This window comes from Calcarisporiella thermophila (assembly GCF_041956535.1).
Source record: "Calcarisporiella thermophila strain CBS 279.70 unplaced genomic scaffold VTP21scaffold_17, whole genome shotgun sequence".
Taxonomy (NCBI): Eukaryota; Fungi; Calcarisporiellomycota; class Calcarisporiellomycetes; order Calcarisporiellales; family Calcarisporiellaceae; genus Calcarisporiella; species Calcarisporiella thermophila.
The window spans coordinates 43,082-63,479 of record NW_027192207.1 but is presented as its reverse complement, the minus strand read 5'-3'; the positions used below and the strand labels follow the sequence as shown (position 1 = coordinate 63,479).

General features: G+C 43.2%; 7 protein-coding genes across 7 annotated transcripts in view; 2 read left to right on the top strand and 5 right to left on the bottom strand.

Moving 5' to 3' along the window:
* The window catches only part of VTP21DRAFT_3250 (uncharacterized protein), a gene marked incomplete at both ends in the record, with an annotated part of 3,864 nt that extends 2,201 nt beyond the window's left edge, over positions 1 to 1,663 (top strand). The window contains one exon of the mRNA XM_069393533.1: positions 8 to 1,663. Coding sequence (XP_069249254.1) covers positions 8 to 1,663 — 1,656 coding nt within the window. The remainder of the gene's footprint in view (positions 1 to 7) is intronic.
* A 2,147-nt stretch (positions 1,664 to 3,810) lies between these two features.
* Positions 3,811 to 7,569, bottom strand: VTP21DRAFT_3249 (uncharacterized protein; the record flags this gene model as incomplete). The annotated part of the gene is made up of 1 exon (XM_069393531.1): positions 3,811 to 7,569. One exon carries the CDS (start codon positions 7,567 to 7,569, stop codon positions 3,811 to 3,813), a length of 3,759 nt encoding a protein of 1,252 aa, XP_069249253.1.
* A 471-nt stretch (positions 7,570 to 8,040) lies between these two features.
* Positions 8,041 to 11,246, bottom strand: VTP21DRAFT_3248 (uncharacterized protein; the record flags this gene model as incomplete). Its single annotated transcript, XM_069393530.1, has 13 exons — positions 8,041 to 8,319; positions 8,392 to 8,949; positions 9,020 to 9,124; positions 9,186 to 9,341; positions 9,403 to 9,564; positions 9,628 to 9,859; positions 9,926 to 10,116; positions 10,194 to 10,501; positions 10,586 to 10,671; positions 10,736 to 10,881; positions 10,953 to 11,026; positions 11,086 to 11,139; positions 11,213 to 11,246. 13 exons carry the CDS (start codon positions 11,244 to 11,246, stop codon positions 8,041 to 8,043), a joined length of 2,385 nt encoding a protein of 794 aa, XP_069249252.1.
* A 144-nt stretch (positions 11,247 to 11,390) lies between these two features.
* VTP21DRAFT_3247 (uncharacterized protein) lies at positions 11,391 to 12,197 on the bottom strand (the record flags this gene model as incomplete). The annotated part of the gene is made up of 4 exons (XM_069393529.1): positions 11,391 to 11,632; positions 11,698 to 11,794; positions 11,859 to 12,006; positions 12,064 to 12,197. The coding sequence occupies 4 exons, from the start codon at positions 12,195 to 12,197 to the stop codon at positions 11,391 to 11,393; spliced, it is 621 nt and encodes a 206-aa protein (XP_069249251.1).
* A 378-nt stretch (positions 12,198 to 12,575) lies between these two features.
* On the top strand, positions 12,576 to 13,187 carry VTP21DRAFT_3246 (uncharacterized protein; the record flags this gene model as incomplete). Its single annotated transcript, XM_069393528.1, has 1 exon — positions 12,576 to 13,187. One exon carries the CDS (start codon positions 12,576 to 12,578, stop codon positions 13,185 to 13,187), a length of 612 nt encoding a protein of 203 aa, XP_069249250.1.
* Positions 13,188 to 13,663: 476 nt separating this feature from the next.
* VTP21DRAFT_3245 (uncharacterized protein) lies at positions 13,664 to 14,997 on the bottom strand (the record flags this gene model as incomplete). Its single annotated transcript, XM_069393527.1, has 2 exons — positions 13,664 to 14,679; positions 14,748 to 14,997. 2 exons carry the CDS (start codon positions 14,995 to 14,997, stop codon positions 13,664 to 13,666), a joined length of 1,266 nt encoding a protein of 421 aa, XP_069249249.1.
* Positions 14,998 to 17,517: 2,520 nt separating this feature from the next.
* VTP21DRAFT_3244 (uncharacterized protein) lies at positions 17,518 to 18,669 on the bottom strand (the record flags this gene model as incomplete). Its single annotated transcript, XM_069393526.1, has 1 exon — positions 17,518 to 18,669. One exon carries the CDS (start codon positions 18,667 to 18,669, stop codon positions 17,518 to 17,520), a length of 1,152 nt encoding a protein of 383 aa, XP_069249248.1.
* Between the last annotated feature and the right edge of the window lie 1,729 nt (positions 18,670 to 20,398).

Sequence of the window (20,398 nt, the reverse complement as noted above, 5' to 3'; positions counted from 1 at the left end):
CGGCGAGTACTTTGTGTTCTCCAAGGGTGCCACCGAACGTATCTTGGATCGATGCGAGGGCAACAGCGACGAACTTACGGAGATGGTGATGCCTCGGGTGAAATTCCTAGCCACGAAGGGTCTCCGCGTCCTCACTCTTGCCTATCGCCGATTCGATGCAAAGGACGAAGCCGAGGCCACATTCTCTAACCTTTCGCGCGATGAGGTTGAAAGCCAACTCTCATTCCTTGGGTTGGTTGGAATTTATGACCCCCCACGCCCCGAATCGCGTCCAGCTGTGCTCGAGTGCTATGAGGCGGGCATCACGGTCCACATGCTGACCGGGGATCACCCATCGACAGCTGCGGCCATTGCTCGCGAAGTAGGGATTTTACCCGCCGATATTCCGGTTCAGAACAACCCTCTAGTCATGACTGCATCTGAATTTGAAGCACTCACCGAGGAGCAGATCGATGGTCTAGAGGAATTGCCGCGTGTTATCGCACGGTGTTCCCCTGAAACGAAAGTCAGGATGATTGATGCTCTCCATCGCCGAAAGAAATTTGCTGCTATGACAGGAGATGGTGTGAATGACTCACCCTCTCTGAAGAAGTCCGATGTCGGAATTGCGATGGGCCAGGGCGGATCAGACGTTGCAAAGCAGGCATCGGATATCGTGTTGACAGATGATAATTTCGCCACCATTGTGCGTGCTGTCGCTGAAGGGCGCCGCATCTTTGCCAATATTCAGAAATTTTGTAGCCACTTGATGTGCGCAAATGTGGCCGAAGTGGTGGTGCTGGTATGTGGGCTCGCCGTGAAGGACTCGACGTCCACCTCTATTTTCCCTATGTCCCCGCTTCAGATTCTTTTCCTTAACATGGTGACCTCCTCACCCTGCGCCATGGGACTTGGTGTGGAGCCCCCAAGCGCTGGGAATATGCGCCGCCCACCTCGTCCGCGAAAGCAAGGAATCTTCACCAAGGAGGTCATTGTCGATATCCTCTTGTATGGTTTTCTGATGGGAATTTTCGCTCTTGGCAACTTCATGATTGTTCTCTACGGATTCGGAAATGGAGTCAGCGGTACCGATTGCAACCACCACTTACACGAAGGCTGCGAAAATCTCTATCAGGCTCGTGGAGCCGGTTTCGTCACGTCGGTCATCATGTTCCTTTTGCATGCAGTTACCTGCCGCAGTTTGCGGGATTCCGAGTGGACACCTGCTCGGTTGATGAACATGTATCGCACCAACAAATTCCTCACATACAGCATTATCATTGGATTCTTGCTTATTTTCCCCATTGTATATATTCCCGGAGTCAATACCGAGGTTTTCCGTCATAGCGCCCTCACTGGACCCGAATGGGGCATCATTCTTGGAACTTCTATTCTCTTCGTGGTGCTTTCTGAACTCTACAAGTTCGGAAAGCGGAAGGTGTTGACCCCGCTTGACACAGGCAAGATTCAGGCAGGGTTGCGGTATGACAGTGTCTTGACGGCTCACTCCCAGATGACCAATATGCGAATCATACGGAAGGAGATTGAGGAACGTGAGAGACTCGGAGAAGGGCCAGAGGTGAATCTCGAGAAAGGATTCTCCGAGAAGCCCGAGGATATAAAAGCAGCTCTGTCGGGTGGAAAAGAACTGGGAGAACAGGCTATCACCGAAAAAGAAAAATAATGTATTTGTTTACCTTTTCTCTGTTCGTGATGAGCTATGGCCTATATATATATATTCATATATTTATACGATTATTTGGATTTATTTAAATATTTATTCTAATAAATCACTCGGATATACGGGCTTTTCAAATATAACTCCTACTTATCATTTTCTGTTGCTGCTTTAATTGCAGACACTTACTATACTAATAAGAACTAAAGTAACTTACAAGGCAATATGCCTTCAATAACTCTATAGGCAGGAACCGTTTTTACTAGTACTACTCTATTTATAAAAAGTGGTCTCTGCGTTATTATAATTCTAACCTAGCACTTCGCGTAATGTGCGAGGTATCAATGCACATGGAGGATTGGTATACGGAGTCTTTCTGCGCCAACGTTGAACTAGCGCCTACTATATTTTTTCCAATGCCTTCTCGGGCGGCAATTTCACGTGTTGAGTATCCCTCTTCGAGGAGGACGGATACGCGAGCAGGTTTACCTGGAGTGATTCGAGGCATAAGGGTTTGTTTTATAGGATAAATAAGAGTATGGCTAGCAGAAAATGTGGAGCAACTTTCGAGCCATAGACGCCTTTAGATATCGAGTTACAAAAGTAAAAATCTACATCGGTAAATTCTGGTCAAAATTGATCCACTTCATTATTCATAATAAATTGCTATATCCCTATAAAGTTGCCATAAAATAGCCCATATTGTGAACGTCATGAAAATAGGCACAGATTTTAAAACATAAATAATACTTATTTGTAACTGTAAACTTTCAGGAAATACGAGCAATTTATTAAAAATATTGAGGTTTCCAGAGATACTTTAAATTTCGTTTAATTCTCATATGCGCTCCACCCCTTTGACTCACAGCAATTAATAAAATTATTCAAATCTCCACTTATTTCGCAAATAGCGTGTCCTAGAGTTGTGTCCTTTTTACCCCCTGAACAACAATCATAAGTAGCACTTTCATCGCTGCATCTCAACAGAGAACAGCCTCCACAGTACACGTCTCGAGCAAATACACTGCTCGAATAAATTATACAAATGAAGAAGAAGTTGAAAAATAGCTTATGCATCGTAATAGGTGTTTCTTACGTTTATAGAGGAAATAGTCTTAGAGTTGTTATACGCTTCATGAAAAATGCTGGTTATTTATATCGTTCAGCTATTTAAGTTAATTTTTAGACAATAAATCAGGCAATAAAAATACGGTTCTTTTTTAACGCGAAGATGGTTTTAGCCCCTTTTACAAAATCTTGTTAAATTGTATATGTGCCCCATCATATGTCCAAATAGTAATTGCTTTATCCAGACACAAGGGCAGGATACACAAATGATTATATAAAAACTTTGCTGGATTTGTGGTACGACTTATACTTCTTTTGGGAATCATTAATCTCCAATCCAATTTCTACCATTGTTACCATTGCTGCTTAGTAGATATGTACGTTTATTTACGCATACACAAAATGAGCTATAAAAATACTTTGATAGATAAAAGATACATCCTACACTTTTTATTCGGAATTTTGATTTTCCAATACAATTTCTAACATTGTTACTATTACTGCTTAGTAGTTATTTACGGTTATTTACTCATACACAAAATGATTATATAAATACTTTATTAGATTAAAGATGCGCCCTATACTTCCATCGGGAATATTGATTTTCCAATACAATTTTTATCAGTGTTAACATTACTGGTTAATATAGTGGTCTAATATCTGTTCCCATAAAATTTATCTATTACTTTCATTATCGCTGACAATCAATTTCATATGGACCACAGCTTTTCCCTATTGGATGTTACCAGAAGTAACTCCTAGGTGCTTCTCCTTTAGTGAGGTAAGTAATCTAAGTTCACACACTTGTCATTCCAAAGTGCGGATATTTCGTCTTCTCTAGTGTTTTCTACCATCTCTGATATTTTTTGTAGTTGTTTTGGTATTTAACTGACTGAATTTTCCTTTGGGGATATATTATTACAAGAATACAAAAGAAGTCATATCAAAATAAAAAAGGGCATTAAAAAAATACATTAGTTATAAAGTATTTGCAGGTAAAAAAAAATCAAAGGTGTATAATAAAAAAAAGGATAGATTTAGGTAATTGGGGACTCTGAATTAAACAGGAATAAGTTTGAGTGATATTAGCGCATCGACGACAACTCATCTATTAATCGTGCTGCCTCAGCTCCTGCATTTGCTTCCTCCACACGTATAATTTGAAGCTGAAGGCGACTGTGCATCAGAGTCTTGAAACGTGTGGGAGGTTTAGTGCTTAACTCCCGTATGCAGTGATATTTTGACAAAGTAACATCTATGGTCTCAAGAATGGGATTAGGCTTGGTCTGCGTGAACCATGGATGCGCAACCACGATCATTCGGCGCTGTATACGCGGTCGAGTGCATATCTTGGTTAGTAAGGAATTGGGGCCCTTATCGCTCAAGGTCGCCTGCCCCTCTTCCTCCGAGGTTTCTCCAGCTTCTTCACCGGAATCTACCCCCTCATTACCAACGGCCACCGTCGTGGAGCTTTTCAGCATACTGCCCCTCCAGAATTTTATTCTCCCCTTCGCCACCGCTTCGCTTTGTACTTTCTCTACATCTTTAGTCGTCAAGGCCAGCATTCGTGACACCAACTCTTCGCCCTCGACAAGGGCCAAGCCCTCACCCGTTCCATCTGTGACCACGGCTTTCATGCGAGCCAGGAAATGTGATTTGGGTCGTGTGCATCCGCGTCTGCATAACCCAAAGGGGAGCAAGACACTTTTGCAAGAGGAGCAAACGCGAGCAAAAATGGCATCTAGTACTTGTATTATCGAGATATGGGCTTCGATAATCTCAGATGAAACGGAGGGGGTGGAAGGTGGACGGTTGTATTGGAGCAGTTCAGCCAGGAAAACCCGACGCGAACACAAGCTACTGCCTACCCCCGAAACCTCTTCGTCTAGTTTCGAGGACTCTACAGCAATAGAGGAGCACGCCAACCAAGAACACCAGATGCGATTCCTTGCACTTTCCATCCTGCGCCCAATCCGCCAAAAGGTGACAAGACAGCCCGGAGTCACTCCCAGGGGATACCCACCGCGCCCCAAGTCCATCCGCACTTCTACCCCCTCACTCCCAGGCACATCACCAATTTTGACGATCAGCACCCGACCAGGACCTCCGCATCCAGCTCCGTGTTGGAGAAAGGCACGTGAAGCCGCGTGAGTGCGCGTTTCCCACCATCGAGATTTGATCTCACGGATCTCTTTGGCCAAGACAATCCCCTGCACATTGATAAGCTTTTTCAGATACCCCGTCGCCAAAGGCAACTCGTTAGGCGGAGGAGGCACCACAGCATCGGCAGAAAAACACACAGACTGCATCGTCTTCTGCAGAGTTTGCAGCGATTTTGCGATGAAAGACCAGGAGGCAGTATCCAGGCGCAATCGAGTTGCAGCGATTTTTTGAAGAATAAGATCGCGAATTGTGGGATGATATTCTGCAGTAAAGGGAAGGGAAATTTGCTCGAAGGCAAGTATATGAGCAGAGAATATGGTCTCGGTCTCCTGAGCCATTTTGGAAGAATCTTCTCTTTTCCCTCTCGAGCCCCGCGTCGGGTTACTCGCTGAAACACAAATTCGATAAGCTCCCCCCACTCGTATTCCCGCTAGCAACTGCATGCTCGCACCGTCCAGTTCTAACATCATATTTTTTTCTTTAGTAACCATCGCGTGTTCCTTCCCGCCTCGATTGGATTCACGCGAGACCATATCGAACCCAATGCCTTCGACGAGACAGCGAACCTCAGCATCCTTGATCGTGTGCTCGAGTCTAGGTGTATGCGCGTGCCTTGCTAGAAACAATACATTCCGCGCATCCCTATCGCCAGTACCAAGAAGCGGCATCCAGGGGTTTGGAATGGGAAGCCGATATACGCATACCGCCTGGCTCACATCAAACCTCATATATACCTTGTACACAAGGTTTTCTTCTGGTTTTGACACCTCGTCTGGATCCTTCATTGATACATCTTCTCTTTCAGAAGATCCGAGCCATTCCACTACAATCTCGTATGCTGGAATCATCCATACATGTCCCAACATATAGCAGTCAACCTCCCGCACCTTTTCGTTGCGCTTCCTTTTCGATGAATAGGGAGAAAATAAGGGGGAAGCCGAGTTTGGAACCAGACGAATACTCCCACTCGCATCTACCAATTCCAAACTCCCTGAGGCATCTGTTGCACCTCGCAAAATTCCTAAAAACGCAGTCCGTTCAAGCCCAGTTTCGTGTGCGGACAATACTTCACAGCGATACATAGTGGTCGATTGCACCGACGGAGGAGAGGAAGGCGTGCGAAGGCAGACAAGTTCTTGTAAATGGGCTGCGATCTCACTCAGCACTGGAAATCGCCATTCCTTGCTTTCAGTTTTAGCACAATCCGGCAGTATCCCGATGATCGAACAACCTTGCGTATGATTAAAGAAATCACCATAGACATCTTGGAGTCCTAATTCTCCTTCAAGATTTTGCAATAGTTCAGAAAGTACACCTCTGCTATTCTGTCGCTCCATCACCAGGGCCTTCTCTGGAATTAGCATGCCGTTCTCAGAAAAGGTGAATTTTCGGCGGAATAGATAGAAGAGTTCAATGATACGTAGGAGTTTAACAGCAGTTACTTTGCTGCGTAATGCAAAAAGCGCATTGCTCATTACTGAACTTGAATTGTTCTCGTCTAGTCCTGGAGCACCAAAAGTTATACTCTTATAAAAAGGATTGTGGGCCGTTGAAAACTCTGTGATCTCTATGGTCGAATAAGTACATCCAACAAGTGCAACAATATTTTCAGCCATCCCTTCTAGATCTTCCACAATGTCTTTCCATATTTTTTCAGCATTTTCCAGCAAAATAAGGTGTACGTTGCATAATCGTAGGGTAGTCCCTTCGCGGAAGGGCTGCTCGGGATTGTAGTCGAAATGATGGCTAAGGGAAAGGATGAACCGGTTATCAAGCACAAAGAGGCCTAAGAGTGCATCGAGGATCCGCGTCAGTCTCCCTGTATAGTTGATCACAATATTCTGGTGTCGTAGCTGACATGGTGGCGTTAGCCCTGAAAGCCGCGATGGATTAGTAGTTTTATCTGAAGATGTAACTGGGATTATAGTGGATTCGTTACTTCCGAAAACCAGAACCTTTTCTTGTGACTTATTGCTCCATGCTATGTGTATTTTTGTAAAAATGTATGGCTGTCCAACGCATATTTCGTCGTGAAGAGGAATAAGATCATCGCCTTCAAAGATCATGTAGGCATTATTCTGTTCGCTGGTGAGGTCAGAGAGAAAGAGTTCAAGCTCGAGAAAGAAAGAGGCAGTTTGACTCGAGGGAATATGAAGCACACTTTTTGCTTTCACACGAGTGCACACCGTAATTGCCGCTTCATTCCTATGCACGATCTCTAGTTTTTCAAGCTCAGAAAGAGTACATGGGTGATATTGCTCTAGGAGCTCTTTGCTCAATAATCTCGGAACAAGATAGAGTCCCATACTGTCAGCATTACGTGAAGTTGGATTATTCTCGTGATGATTGCCCACAATCTCCGGATCTTCCCAAATTTCTAGATAATTTTTCGGAATTCTCTTTTTGTCACTCCCCAGCGCACCATTGTGCACATAATGCCACGCTTTCAAACGAACCCGGTACTTCGTCCAGTATCGATTAAATTTTTTTATCTTACACGCGACCTCCCCTGTATCGTCCTGGAACACTAAGGTGCCTCGTGAGTAGGAAGTCTCCTGGGGGGAAGTGGCAATTACTAGGTGACCAACAAGAATGTGAGATGTAGCCTCATGGGAAGATAGTGAATGATTTAATAAGAAGAGATCAGAGACGGTCATAACTCCACATGGCGCCGTTGTCATAGCTACTTTATACTTCTCAAAAAGAGAAGAGATTACGCGAAACCGTAGCCTTAATATGAAATTACAGAGTTAGCGCAACCTAAAACTGCGCGCAAGAAGTCACTAGAGAATTGCGCCACAACATTTCAGTATAAAATAAGAAATGGAACTGCAAAAGCCATTTCACACTATTGTAAATAAAAACTCGAATATACCGTAAATGTCTTTTCACATAGTAGATCTCTGTTTATGCGAGTTACACGCATAAAGCATCATACTTCATCAACCCTACCTTCACTTGGAGTTTTTTTAACTTTATTCAACTTGAAAAAACTCCCATTCAGGTTGGGAAGATTCAGCTGGTTGGAGCTTCTAAGCTACTTTTTTGTCACTAAAATGACACGAAAGACACGGCCAAAACCTATAATTGAGTCAAAACTAAATGGAATTTATTATCGAACGAAGATATTTACAAGGTTTGCCGTGGGCATTTTAGTCGAAAAAGTCATCCTCCTCAATCTCTATGTATTGCTTCTTTTGTGATTTGCCCTCAGCCGCTCGCCTTATTGGCAGTCTAACTTGGCGTTGTTTATTGCCACTCTTATTATTAAGGGCGGGCAACGCGTCGAAAATATCATCCATCTCGTCCCGCGGATTTCTGACACTTTGGGTATCGTCACTTAGGAATCCAGAGGAGTCAGCAACGCTATTGGAGTCGTGAACTACAAGCTGCACAAAACCAAGATTTCGGTTCATACCCACGTAATTAGCCTAGTACATATGCAGCAATAGCAATAATAGGCATACGAGAAAAGAATTCCAAACAATTAATCGATAGAGTACCTTTTTGAACCTCTTGAAATTTTTCACGTTGCTCTTCTTTTGTTCTCTTCTATTACCTTTGTTGGCACTGATCCCCTCACCATACTGCCGCTTAACTAGCTCCACGACCTCTTCCTGCGAAATTTTTCTTTTTTCAGCGTCTCCATATTCTGAACTCTCTAGTGCTCTTCTCTCCTTCGCAATAACCATCCTTTCATGCTCTTCTTCTGTCTTGATTCTTTCCTTTTCATCACGCGCTGCAGTGCGAATCTGCTTGCGGATTGGATCGTTTTCTGCATCAATTTTTCTTCGTTTTGCATTTTTCCCTTTGGACTTGATTTTGGAATTTTCTGCAAAAAAGAGGTCATCCTCTTCGTCGGCCGAGCGAGAAGGAGAGAGAGAGAGACTTGGTAATGAAGACCGTGGTCCTGCTGAGTCCCGAGAATACTCGGTTACGGGCGGATTTGTGGAGGATGGGAAGGAAGGGGGTGCAGATGTTGAATTTGAGGCAAAGCTGTCTGTAAGTGGAGACGCAGGTAAAAAGTCGGGCTGGCGAATAACCGAGTTTTGTGATTCTTGCTATAATATCAAAAACAACCTTAAATGGAATGTGCGCAAAAAAGGGGAAATCACAATAGAAGATTCAAACCTCTGATATACCCTCATTCAATTTCACTTCATTATCTCCTACATCTGGTGGAGGCAGAGTCTGCGTCTCACCAAGCAAATCATCCCAAAGACTCTCCGCCAAGTTCTGCCCAGCAAAAGATATATTAAAATTATCCGCTGTGGGTTAGATAACATCATGGACTTACATTGGCAAAATTAGACTTGTCGGAATTGCGTGAGTTAACAGTAGCCCTTTCTGGCTGCTTTTTATCCTCTTCAGTTCTCTCTTGATTTGCCTCTGTGGCTGTCGGTGTGTCTACGTCACCACCAAGCAAATCGTCCCATAGACTCTCGACCAAGTTCTGCCCAGCAAAAAATATATTAAAATTATCCGTTGTGAATTAAATAACAGCATGGACTTACATTGACAAGATTAGACTTGTTGGGATTAAGCGAATTAACAGTAGTCCTTTCTGGCTGCTTTTCATCCTCTTCAGTCCTTTCTCGATCTGCCTCTGTAACTGTCGGTGTGTCTGTGTCGACCCCAAGTAAATTATCCCACAAATTCTGTGCCGTATCGAAAGTCTAAATATTGGAGCATATATGCAGTTATACTATAACAGTTTTATTCAAAGAACATGTTATTACCTTTGGCAATTCCTTTGTCTTTCTTTTCTCGTTATTTACATTTTCATCTTCATTTCTCTCTATCGATGATCCACGCTTGGTTCGCCTGTTATCTGGGCTGTCTAACCCAATGTGCCTGTCGAGAGGCCTATAGGTTGAGACGGGTGGCGCATTGGGGTTACAATATTCGTCAGTATTTGCATAAAGTACTGCGTATCCAATATCATGCTCTGGTATCAAGACCATCCCAAGCCTACGCGTTTCAGAGTTATTTTTTTTTTTGAAAAAACAGAATTCAAAGCACTTGCGCAATATTTACATAGAGGCCGCCTTGTATATTTCGCTCGTTTTTTCTCCCACAGCGATCGCCTTCGGTTCTACTAAAATAGGGCGGTTGTATTTCCTTGCCAAATCTACTATCGACTCAGCACTGTTGGGTATATCTGCACCAAGGGCAACATGTATGGCACGGCCCTGGCCGAGACGAATGGTCTCTGCAACAGACTGGAACTGCAATGGAGAGTAGAAGTGAGCAGCTGAAGCGAGAAAAATAGTGCACACTATAGGTAGTTCCCAATAATAAATACCTGCTTCTCCTGGAAGATCAAAAATGTTAATCCTGCAAAGAGAGTTCTCCGCTTCTCTACTGGCCGTAAGGAAACTTTCTCACTGGAAAAGCTTTGATCTGCCTTAGGGGGCTCAAAATTTTGCGGGGCCACTATACTGAAGCATTTTTCTCTTTCCTCAGCTGTCTTCTCCATCTCTTCCAGCCATGTTGGGCCTACTATGTACCGACATTCAAGCAGGGCGCAAAAGAGTTTCTGCGTTGCAACGAGCTGGGGAGTGTAGAAATGAGTGCTCATTCCTGTAATCCACTCTTTCGTGACACGAATATCTATATATACAACGTAATTAGTTCGGGAGAGAATAAGGATATAAACTGCATTATAAAGGGGCATAAAAATTTTTCGCAACTTGCCTTGGTTGGCTGCTCGCTCGCATATTTCGCGGTAACTGTCTTCTTGCAACCCAGATACACACAATACAGCCGGCTTCCAATATACTCTATGATCACATGAAAGGTTCAATTTGGCATACTTTATGGTATAAAAGCAGGAATAGTACGTACTTGAAAATACTTGTCCATACCCCAAGTTTAAATTGATCTCCGTCCTTGAGCTCCATCGTGTTTTCGACGCGTTTATCATTGACAAACACTCCAAATTTAGAATTCAGATCACTAAGAATCAGCTGCGTGTGTTCCGATGGTTGAGTCTAGATTACAGGAAAAAGGAGCATAATATATTTAATTACTGGTCAATCCAACACAATTGAATATTACCAACTTTAGCCTCGCCAACATCGAGGACCGCATGTTTGCGACTGACACTCTTGTCTCCCAGCAAGGAAAAGTCGCACACTTAGGAAAGCAGTGGAGATTAGCTAAAAATGTCACTGCTCTATACCAAACATACTCACGCTTGGTTCGTCCCAACACGTATTGCTTATTGGGCCGTAGCCAGCGCTTCACACCTACGCTCAGATATAGAATAAAGCATTTCAGAAAATATGATCGATATACTGTGAGCCAGACTTTATACCAGACCTTCATTGGTACCAATTCCTTCAATAATCCACATTAACACCCTTAGAAGTGGTAAATAGGCAATGGACGGTCTGGAGAGGATAAAATTTAAAGTGACTTTTATTTTAACAGCCCAAAATGGAGAAAGAGGTACCCCGAAAATTGAACAGTCCAGTAAATATATTACATTTCATTGAATTTATTTTTTCCCTTTCTTCCCTTTCTTTTTTGATGACCCGCCCGTGCTAGGGGAATTGGATCCTGCGGCGGTCGCAGTAGCGCTTGCAGAAGGCACTGCGGAGGATCTATCCCCCTTCATGCTCGTAGCTATCTGCTGGATTTCGGAGAGTGGTGTCATAGGAGTGACCATGGATACAGGGATGGCAACCTCTTTGCTAACTTCGGGAACTAGCTCTGCAATTTTCAGATATAGTTGTTTTCCTAATGCAGCAGACAAAGAGCCATCAGTTTTATGCACCATAGCTGAGAGGGTGTCGTGACCTTACGATTGCGTATTGTAGGATGAATCCACATCCCATTCGCTTTGATTAGAGTGCGTACTCGGCCAGGGTTAGCCCAGTCTCGTGGGTGTGATTTTCCAGGCTTGCGAAAGAAATGGTGTGAATTCCATGGCATGAATGAAAATAAAATGTAGGGAGTTAATTACCTCGAATGCCACAGGCATATTCAATTTTTTTAATGCATGCACCATATGGAATACGTGTGGATTGTCCACTGCCTTTGATTTTGGTATACGACGGCCACTTTCTACAGATCTCCCTGCATCGATGTAAATAGGATATACACATACCCATCTATGACTCGGATGTTAGATCTAACTTTGCTTGGATCTGAGCGGAAAGTATATTTACGTCTTGAACTCAGATCCATCCTTGGTTAATCGCGATCCTGGTATCATATTCATTCCTAGCTGCTCCCTTATGAGTCCTGAATCGGCTTCGGTGGGGAGCGGAAGCTCCATGTTATCGACATCATCAGGATTCATTGTGCAAAAAATTGTTGCGTTAGAGAAGCTAGACTGCCGCTGCGGTTATCCTAAAGAGCGATTAACGTCATAGGATGACGTTATCACAAAAGCCTATTTCATCGAAGATAACCCCACGGATACCCAGCATCTATATTAGGCAATGGTATAATCATTTTGACTCAAACTGACATTATTAATCGCTGGTGAGTTGTTATTGCATGTTGAATGAGTTATTATTACATGAACTTAAATTATGAGCAAAGAGGTTGATTATAAAATGCTGCAGTGCAGCGCGGTAGAAAAAAAGGTTTTACATACCATTTTACCAAGCAACTCCCATAATCCCCTTACATTCCCGACTTATCCCCCCCCACAAGGTAATCCTTCCTCATCACGATGGGATTCAAACTAGACGTGTCTCGCTACACTAATCCCTTCCCCTCGCCTATGTCCCTTAAGATGCAACCTATTCACGACTGGATTCTCTATCGGACCACGACTCCGATGCTTTTACCACGGATCGACATATCTCCAACAAATTCACAGCAGCCTAGCCTCCTCCTTAGTTCACAGCCGGGGGGTGCTGGATATCTTTTGAGCCGCGTAAGTGATTCGTCCCTTATTTCGAACTATCCAACTCTTTCTCTTTCCCAGTTCATTTTCTATATGACCTCTCCCGAAGAGGGAAATATTATGACTATGACTCACGTTTGTGTTCGTGAAATGTGTAGGCTGGATTTTGAGTTTAATTTCCTTGACTACATATTTACCTGGTCGACAAGCATCTTCCGCCGTCGCATGGAGTGCGAAATAGTATTCCCCCCTGATTATACCACGCATCTTGTGCGTAAGCTAAAAATTGCAGAGCTCGACTATAGCGACTCGAAAAGATGGCGGTTGCGCTTCTTCGAGAGCACCCTCAACCTCGTCCCTGCTCCTCAGGCCGTAGAACAAGTGGTCATTGCATCTTGCTTCGCTCCAATGAAGTTGCTTGGGAAAATGGATTAGCACTAACCCCCTTTCTGTAGAAATTCCGCGTAAGATTCCCCTCGTTCCAATTCTCTGTACATACTTCGGTTTGATCCATTTGTATTTCTTGTGTAGATATTATGGAATTTATGTATCCTCTGAATGTAGCGGTGTTCTTATTTATTTATTCTTTTTCTATGTTATATATTTTATTTTTATTTTTTTGAACCCTTATTTTTTTCTTTCGAGATGAGCCATTTGTAATATTTAGCTTGTAACTGTTTTTTGTTTGACGATGCTATTTATTGAATGAGAATCTTCGATGCTTTTTTCACATTATAAAGTTCATGTTTTCATCGCACACAAGCTTATAGAATTGGATTTTTATCTTCAAGAGTTCAAATTGGTCCAAAAGGCAATATGTACAGGTTTTAAAACAGTTCTCACAATAATAATAATAATAAAAGTAGCCATAGAATATAGAAGAAACAATACATATTTAAATTATTTTGACATCAGAGTGCCTTGGCACCGAGAGATATTGTTCGGTTGGCCAGTCTAGCATCCAACCATGTGTAGATACCGGGCTGCGTCCCAAGCACATTCCACATTTCCAGCCTGGCGAAAAACTCAAAAAAGAGGGGAGCAGTCACGTAGATGGATCCCATTGTCCATGCCCAGCCGAGGACCCTGCCTATCCGAGAAGCCCTCCAGTGCACCGGAAAGATCCAACTGAAAAGCCGCTCAACGGCCGCAAGCATTCCTTGCAGTAAAAAGAACGCAACCATGGAAAAGGGGCTTCGCGCATGAGGGAGGATTAAAGTGATATATTCGTGCATCAAGCCGCTTGCCAAAAACACTCCGATCATGGGGAGGAACAGCTCCAGCGTGGCTACGAGCTTGTTTTTTGGGAATTGCGGAAGCAGGTGTTCCTTGATCAAGCGTCGCAGAGGATGCCAACCCACTCCGGTGAAGCAATGGTGGAAGCACTGGTGCCATCTATCTCCCCAAAACTCCCCCAAGCTACTGGCGCACCAAGGCGACTTAAATAGCGCCGGATAGTGGGTTAGATTGATCTTGCCCTTGTTAAAGATGACGCTCGTGAATATTTGAAGAAGCTCGATGAACCACATAAGATTTAACGCGACACACAACATACAGGCGACGCCAAAGAGGCGATACCATAACCAAGGGGAATCGTAGCCGAGCGCGTGGTAGTGCTCATATGTATATCCGCGGAAGTAGAAGCGCAACAGGTCGGCGGTCACGTAGTGGAAGAAAAACCGAGGAAGCAAGTCTAGCCATGTGGTTTCCCGCTGCCCCTCTTTCTCAAGCTGGTGAGGAGACTGACTGGGTTGTTTGGGAAGGGTGCGGTACCTATTTCTTCTGCGAAAGAATTTAAGGACCTCTTCCCGCAGCTCATGACGCGTGTAGTAGATAGGGCGTGACTGAAAAGCGGGCGTGAAGTAGTAAAGGTCGATAAAGCGATAGAATTGCCCAATCCCGAATGCACCGATTCCTAGTAAGAGCACTAGCATAATGAAATTCAATTAAAAAGGTGCTGGGGCAATATAATTAATGGAGCTAACTGAGACTTACATGTGTGATTAGAGGTGAGAAGAAATGGAATGGATAATTGCACGCACATGAGCATTCCTCCAAGCGCCTGTTTGACGCGAGCATGCAGGAGCCAGACAGGCACCATGAGAATGGCATAGAGCGAGGCTATAATGAGGCCATAGAAAAGAATGAGAGCAGGTGATAGGATATCGTTCGAGATGTCGAGGAGATTGATTCTAAGAGTACTGAAATACAAGGGGGGATGGGCGTATGGAAAAATCGAATTCATCCTAGTATTTGCCGAAGCTTTGGGGAGCGCCTGAAAAATCAATCCGGGATGTCGGGCTCAGTGGTGTATGGACATACAATGGATGAATGCGATGGAAAGGAAAATGCAGAATGACGAGCAAATCAACCACGCAAAGCTAGAAAAAGGCGTCTGGACGGTATAAAGTTCAGGCTTTAATCGAGGGTTCTGATTTACAAAGGGAATTTCCCCGCAGTGCACAAGGAGATAGGATCGAGAGAAGCCGGTACCCTCTTGGTTCCAGGATGTTGGGGGAAGAGCGCAAATCGATTTTATATAGCAAGGCCGTGCTTTAATAATCAAAATATTTCCCGGCCCAATCCTCCTGTCAGGCCTTCTCACCATTACTTGGAAGGATTTTGCCACCGAGAGAATTTCCGCAAACAGGGAAGGCCGAGATTATTAATTGCACTAACGTCTGAAACCCGCCTTTTCTCAATTGCCCACGCGGCTAATTATTTTCTTGAACGCTCGCTTTCTCATCCGACGTCAGCGACTTCTGAACAAAAGGATAAGCCTGAACCTAAAATCTCGAGTACAAAAACTGCCAAATTGGATTAATGTGTCCGCAAGGTTTCAGCGTAGATCAATCCACGTCATTTGCTTGACAAACCTCCAATGCCGGCCATGAAGCAACCGGACCGTCAGAAAGTCTCGCTTCAAAGGGGAATTTCTTTTATTCGATTGTTTTTCTCCTCTTAACTGCGTATATAACTATAAAAATATATCCAGTATATATGCCGTGGTAGCTGAGATGGATCATGAACACCTGCCGGTATCCTAGCTGACATTTTTGTGATGTAGGTTTGCCTACAATCCGAAAAATGGGTATGTGGCAGAAAGAAATCTGTACGCAGTACATTATTAATCATCGACGGACAAAAGCGATAACAGATGATGACTATTATTGAGAGCAACATCGGAAATAATTGACGAATATTTTTGCGTAGTATCCCAATTCTACAGCGATTCCGTTCCGAACTTTATCCGAATTACCGAGATTTATGTCCATCAAATCATGCGCTTCTACCTCCTCAGCGAAAAAAAAGGAACTACCTAACATATTATATGGCAGTTTCCAGTGCGCGTAAAACCAGCCCAAGGGAATAAATCCGACTGTATCTCGGCTTTCTTGAGGTTCAATAAGAGCATGGACACTCACAACTGCTTTCGGAATGGAGTACACCATGAATCCTACGTTGATGAAAATATTGGGGAAGGAAGCGCTTAGTAATCGAAGATGGTGTTATTTCATAAAATGATTGTATCAATGAAAAAAAATCCGTAACCCAACAGAGGGAGTATATAATACAATGTAAGCCTCTACCTATCCTCTCCAGCTCCTACATATAGCATCTCTGTACCTTTGTTCACGGGAACTAGTTAGTTTTAGATCTGGATTCAGAGGTCAAGATGTTTAAGTGAACTGGCCAAGGATTTGTCATTGGACCATGTGTCAACGGCGAATTAACTCACATAGCTTAATGCTTCAGGTTGATGTGAACCATCTCTGAGAATTTGCCAAAGAAAATCGATACAATCATCGATTTTGCTGGTGAGAGTAGAGAAAGAGAAAATTCAAGTTCTCAGATATAATGGGGCGTTAGTGTACTTTTAGAGTGGTTTCTAGAGTCCAAAACTAGGTGCAAGCTCTCCTAAAATTTGGCATAGAACAGATGGAATGGCTATACTCAACCAACAGGTGCCTTATGCAAGATGGCTGGTGGAAATGTATACCACCCTCAACTGCATGATTGTTTTTTATTCCCTAGTTCCTATTGTTCTCAATTGATTTAATGCCGTTTTGGTATACCCTTATCTTCATCCTAAAAGTATTCTTACATATGGGTAAACAGCAATTGTCGAGAAAATACTCTAGTAGATTGCTGTAGGTTGGCATAGATTAGCAATAAGAGGCAAATTACAAATGACTATTCAAAATAAAATGCAATTATATAATTCATCATATTTATTCATATCTCTTGTGGGTGATACGACATGGGGAATATGAAAAATACACAGAGATTTAACTTTTGCTCTCGCTATTTATTTTTAAACTTGGTTTGAACGTTTTACAAATTTTGTTAACAGTTGCAAGACAAATTCTCAAGAACAAATCTAATTTCGATGCGTATTTCAAGCTTCGTAAGAAATCAAGCCCAAACCAGCGAAGATTATTGAGTTTCTTAGCGACTCCCGATCGAGTTGTAGTGCACGCAAAATATCATAACTGAGCTTTCAGGAGGCTCATTCTCTTAGTGTATTACTCGAATCATCTTCCTATGTATTTCATCGACTTGGCCTCTTTTTCCAGTGATTTATACAAATTAGAAAAGAATCAAAGTACATATATTTGCAAAGGGATTATTATAGAAAGATAAAATAGCCCAGAATCGACATGCCAATATTACAGACAGTAGTATAGAGTGTTTAAAGGGGAGATATAAAAACAAGGTCCAAGCATCTAGTCAATAGCGAAAGAGAGTACAACTACATGCCACACTAGACTTTCTCATCCGACTGTGGTTTCGAAACTGGGAACACGTTAGGTGGATGATATTCCACCGTCTCTACCGGAGTTGGAACAGCCACGACGGTATGATTGCGGATCTTTCGACGCATTATGAAGAAGGTGATGAAGAACGTAAAGAGAGCCCCAGCCATAAAAGCAGCCACACAACCTCCAATTAAGACGCCCTCCGAAAGACCACGGTAAATTACATCATCAAGAGTGTCTGAAGGGGACAGACGCAAGCCAAATTGCATATCTTTGACAGGCACAGGTGCACCATACAGATGGGCCCATCCCTCTGTTGCGCTTGCGATCAAACTCCGCTTGAACAAGCGATCCGCACCGTCTGTGTGGCTCTTAGCAAGAACATACGCGGAACCATTAAACACAGCCACCCCTAGCATGTCTGAACAGGTCATCAGGAAGTCATTGTTGGTGGCAGAAACGGAATTAACTGAATTCATTTCTGCCGTAATAATAAAATCGGATCCAGCATTTGTGAACACATACAGGGATCGATCGTCAATGTTAGCCGCAACAAGATTCGTTCCCTCAGTACAACGCTGGTTCGACCTGATGTTGATGCCATTATCATAAAAATCACCACTTTTTACCGGAAAGAGAGTGCGACTGTAACGAGTAGTTGAAATGCTCCATAAGGAGCCGTCTAAGAGCAATAGCTGTGATCCGGGGAAACCGCTTATAATGAGAGAACCAGTAATGTGAGCCCCTTCTTTGATAGTCGCCAAATCAATACGATAAATGCCGGAATCATCGGTAGAGATATAGACGTATTTTTTGTCTGCAATAATGGCCGATTGCTTAAATTCGCCATAACGGCGCACAATTGGAAGCTCGATAGTCATACTGCCAAGCGTACCCCGCGATAGATCATAGAGATTAAGTTGCGCAATATTGGGTACTTCACGACTATACCGATTATTCACAAAAGTGACGAAAAGAACAGTAGGCCGACCATCTATATCCGCTGTAGCACATTGAAAACCGAGTGAGGAGGGAGGAAGTATGATACTGTCTAATGTAGAGTTGGAGAGCAGCCCTTTAATCGGCTGACCAGGCGAGAATTTGTAAAGGTCGGCTCCATGGGGTATCAAGCAGACGGTGCGGAAGCTCTCCAACATTTTAACCAGCAGAAATATATTAGAGACGACGGAGAGTGTTAGTATGGAAAGGAATGGACTACCAGGAGATAAAAAATTGGGAGATATTGGAAGGGGAGGGTAGACGGCCCCAGAGACACGATGCTAGCAAGGGTCAGAGAGGGGAAAAGGAGCGGAAAAAAGCGAGCGAAATCTGAAGGTACAAGCAAAAATCAAATTGAGGCAGAAAAAATTGCTTGAGCGTCTACCACGACCGTTTCTTAAATATCCCAGTGTGTTGCCAGCATCTGGAAAACACAAAGTCCTTCCTGCCATTATTGCACAAAGCTTTCACGTACTCCCCAAACTAAGCTTATATCTTTTCTAGTGGGCCTAGGTGAACCATTGAGGACTGATGATGCTGCCGAAGATTCGTTTTCTCCCCTAGATTGGTTGGTAACACAAGTACTTGTGTCCAGCGCAAATAGTCTGGCAAGTTTGCCCTAATACATTTCGAAACTCTAAGGACAAGAAATATGGACTTTTATTTCAGCTCTATGGTGCGTTTATTCTATCTATAACCTATAAGGCGAGGCTATTTGAGAACCCCATAGGTTGAAGAGATGGGAGGAAATTTAGATAAGAGTTAAGGCCACCTTTAATAGCATCCGCAGTTTTGTCTATGCCAAGGAAGACATTATTTCCTGGTTCCCATCATAAATCTAAAATATAGCCGAAATTCTTGGGATCCGCTGGAGGTCAACACGATCCCTATCCAAGTTTCGTTAAAGGTTGATAGAAGAAAATGCATAAAGCACTAAGGTGGAAGAGCATGGTCAAGTAGTGTCAAAGGTGTAAAGAAAACCAAGGCCGTATCACTCTTCAATATTTGATATTGACGGATAGATATTTCCTAATTTAAGTATGCATGTGCTTACGTTAATAAGCACGTTGTAGCTAAGAGCACTAGTACTGACGATTGCCATTAGGCAATCGTCAGTACTAGTGCTCATCTTTCGGTTGCGGATTGGAATTATATACTAATTGAGGATATACGAGGAAGTTTAATGGAAGGATCAAGACGAGCCCTGAGACACCCATTGTTATCTATATTGGGATCTCAGCATAGCGTTCTCAAATATCGACCGAATTTTCGCAAACACGCACTGGTGATTCGCAAGAGCCTTGGATTTAACTTTTTTTCATCCGCGTGCAACCGCGCACAGTAACATAGTATAAGCTCAAAAGACTCAGCCACCTGTGGTTTCATAAGAACCATGGTCTACCTTTTGTTTCGTCTGTTTCTTTTTTCTGTTTCAAGGTACTCTGCTCTAGTCTGGCCATTCCTTCCTCTTAACTCCACGAAGGAAAGATAAAGTCGAGTCACTTCTATTCCCAAGGGCCATTATGCGCAGCTAAAAATTTCTTGGCGGGAGTTTACTCACCATGGCTCTATCCTACGCCAATTATTAGTGAGGTAATAGAATCGTTTGGGACTATAATGTAGAGCCCCTTGAGAAAATAATCCGGCGTTGGGGTGGGTAGAGACGAGGTTTCATTCGGAATAGTTTGCTAACTATCTCCAATTTATTGTCGGAATTGGCAACCATTATGAAAACACCAACACACTCGACAACAGAGGGGTAAAAGAGGAAAGAAAAAAAAGTATCCTAATGTGCACAGGTGGAAACACCCATTTTTGAACATCGGCTTTAAACAGGGAATGATTTGTGAGGAGAGAGGAGGATATTTTACAACGAGTCATAAAAGT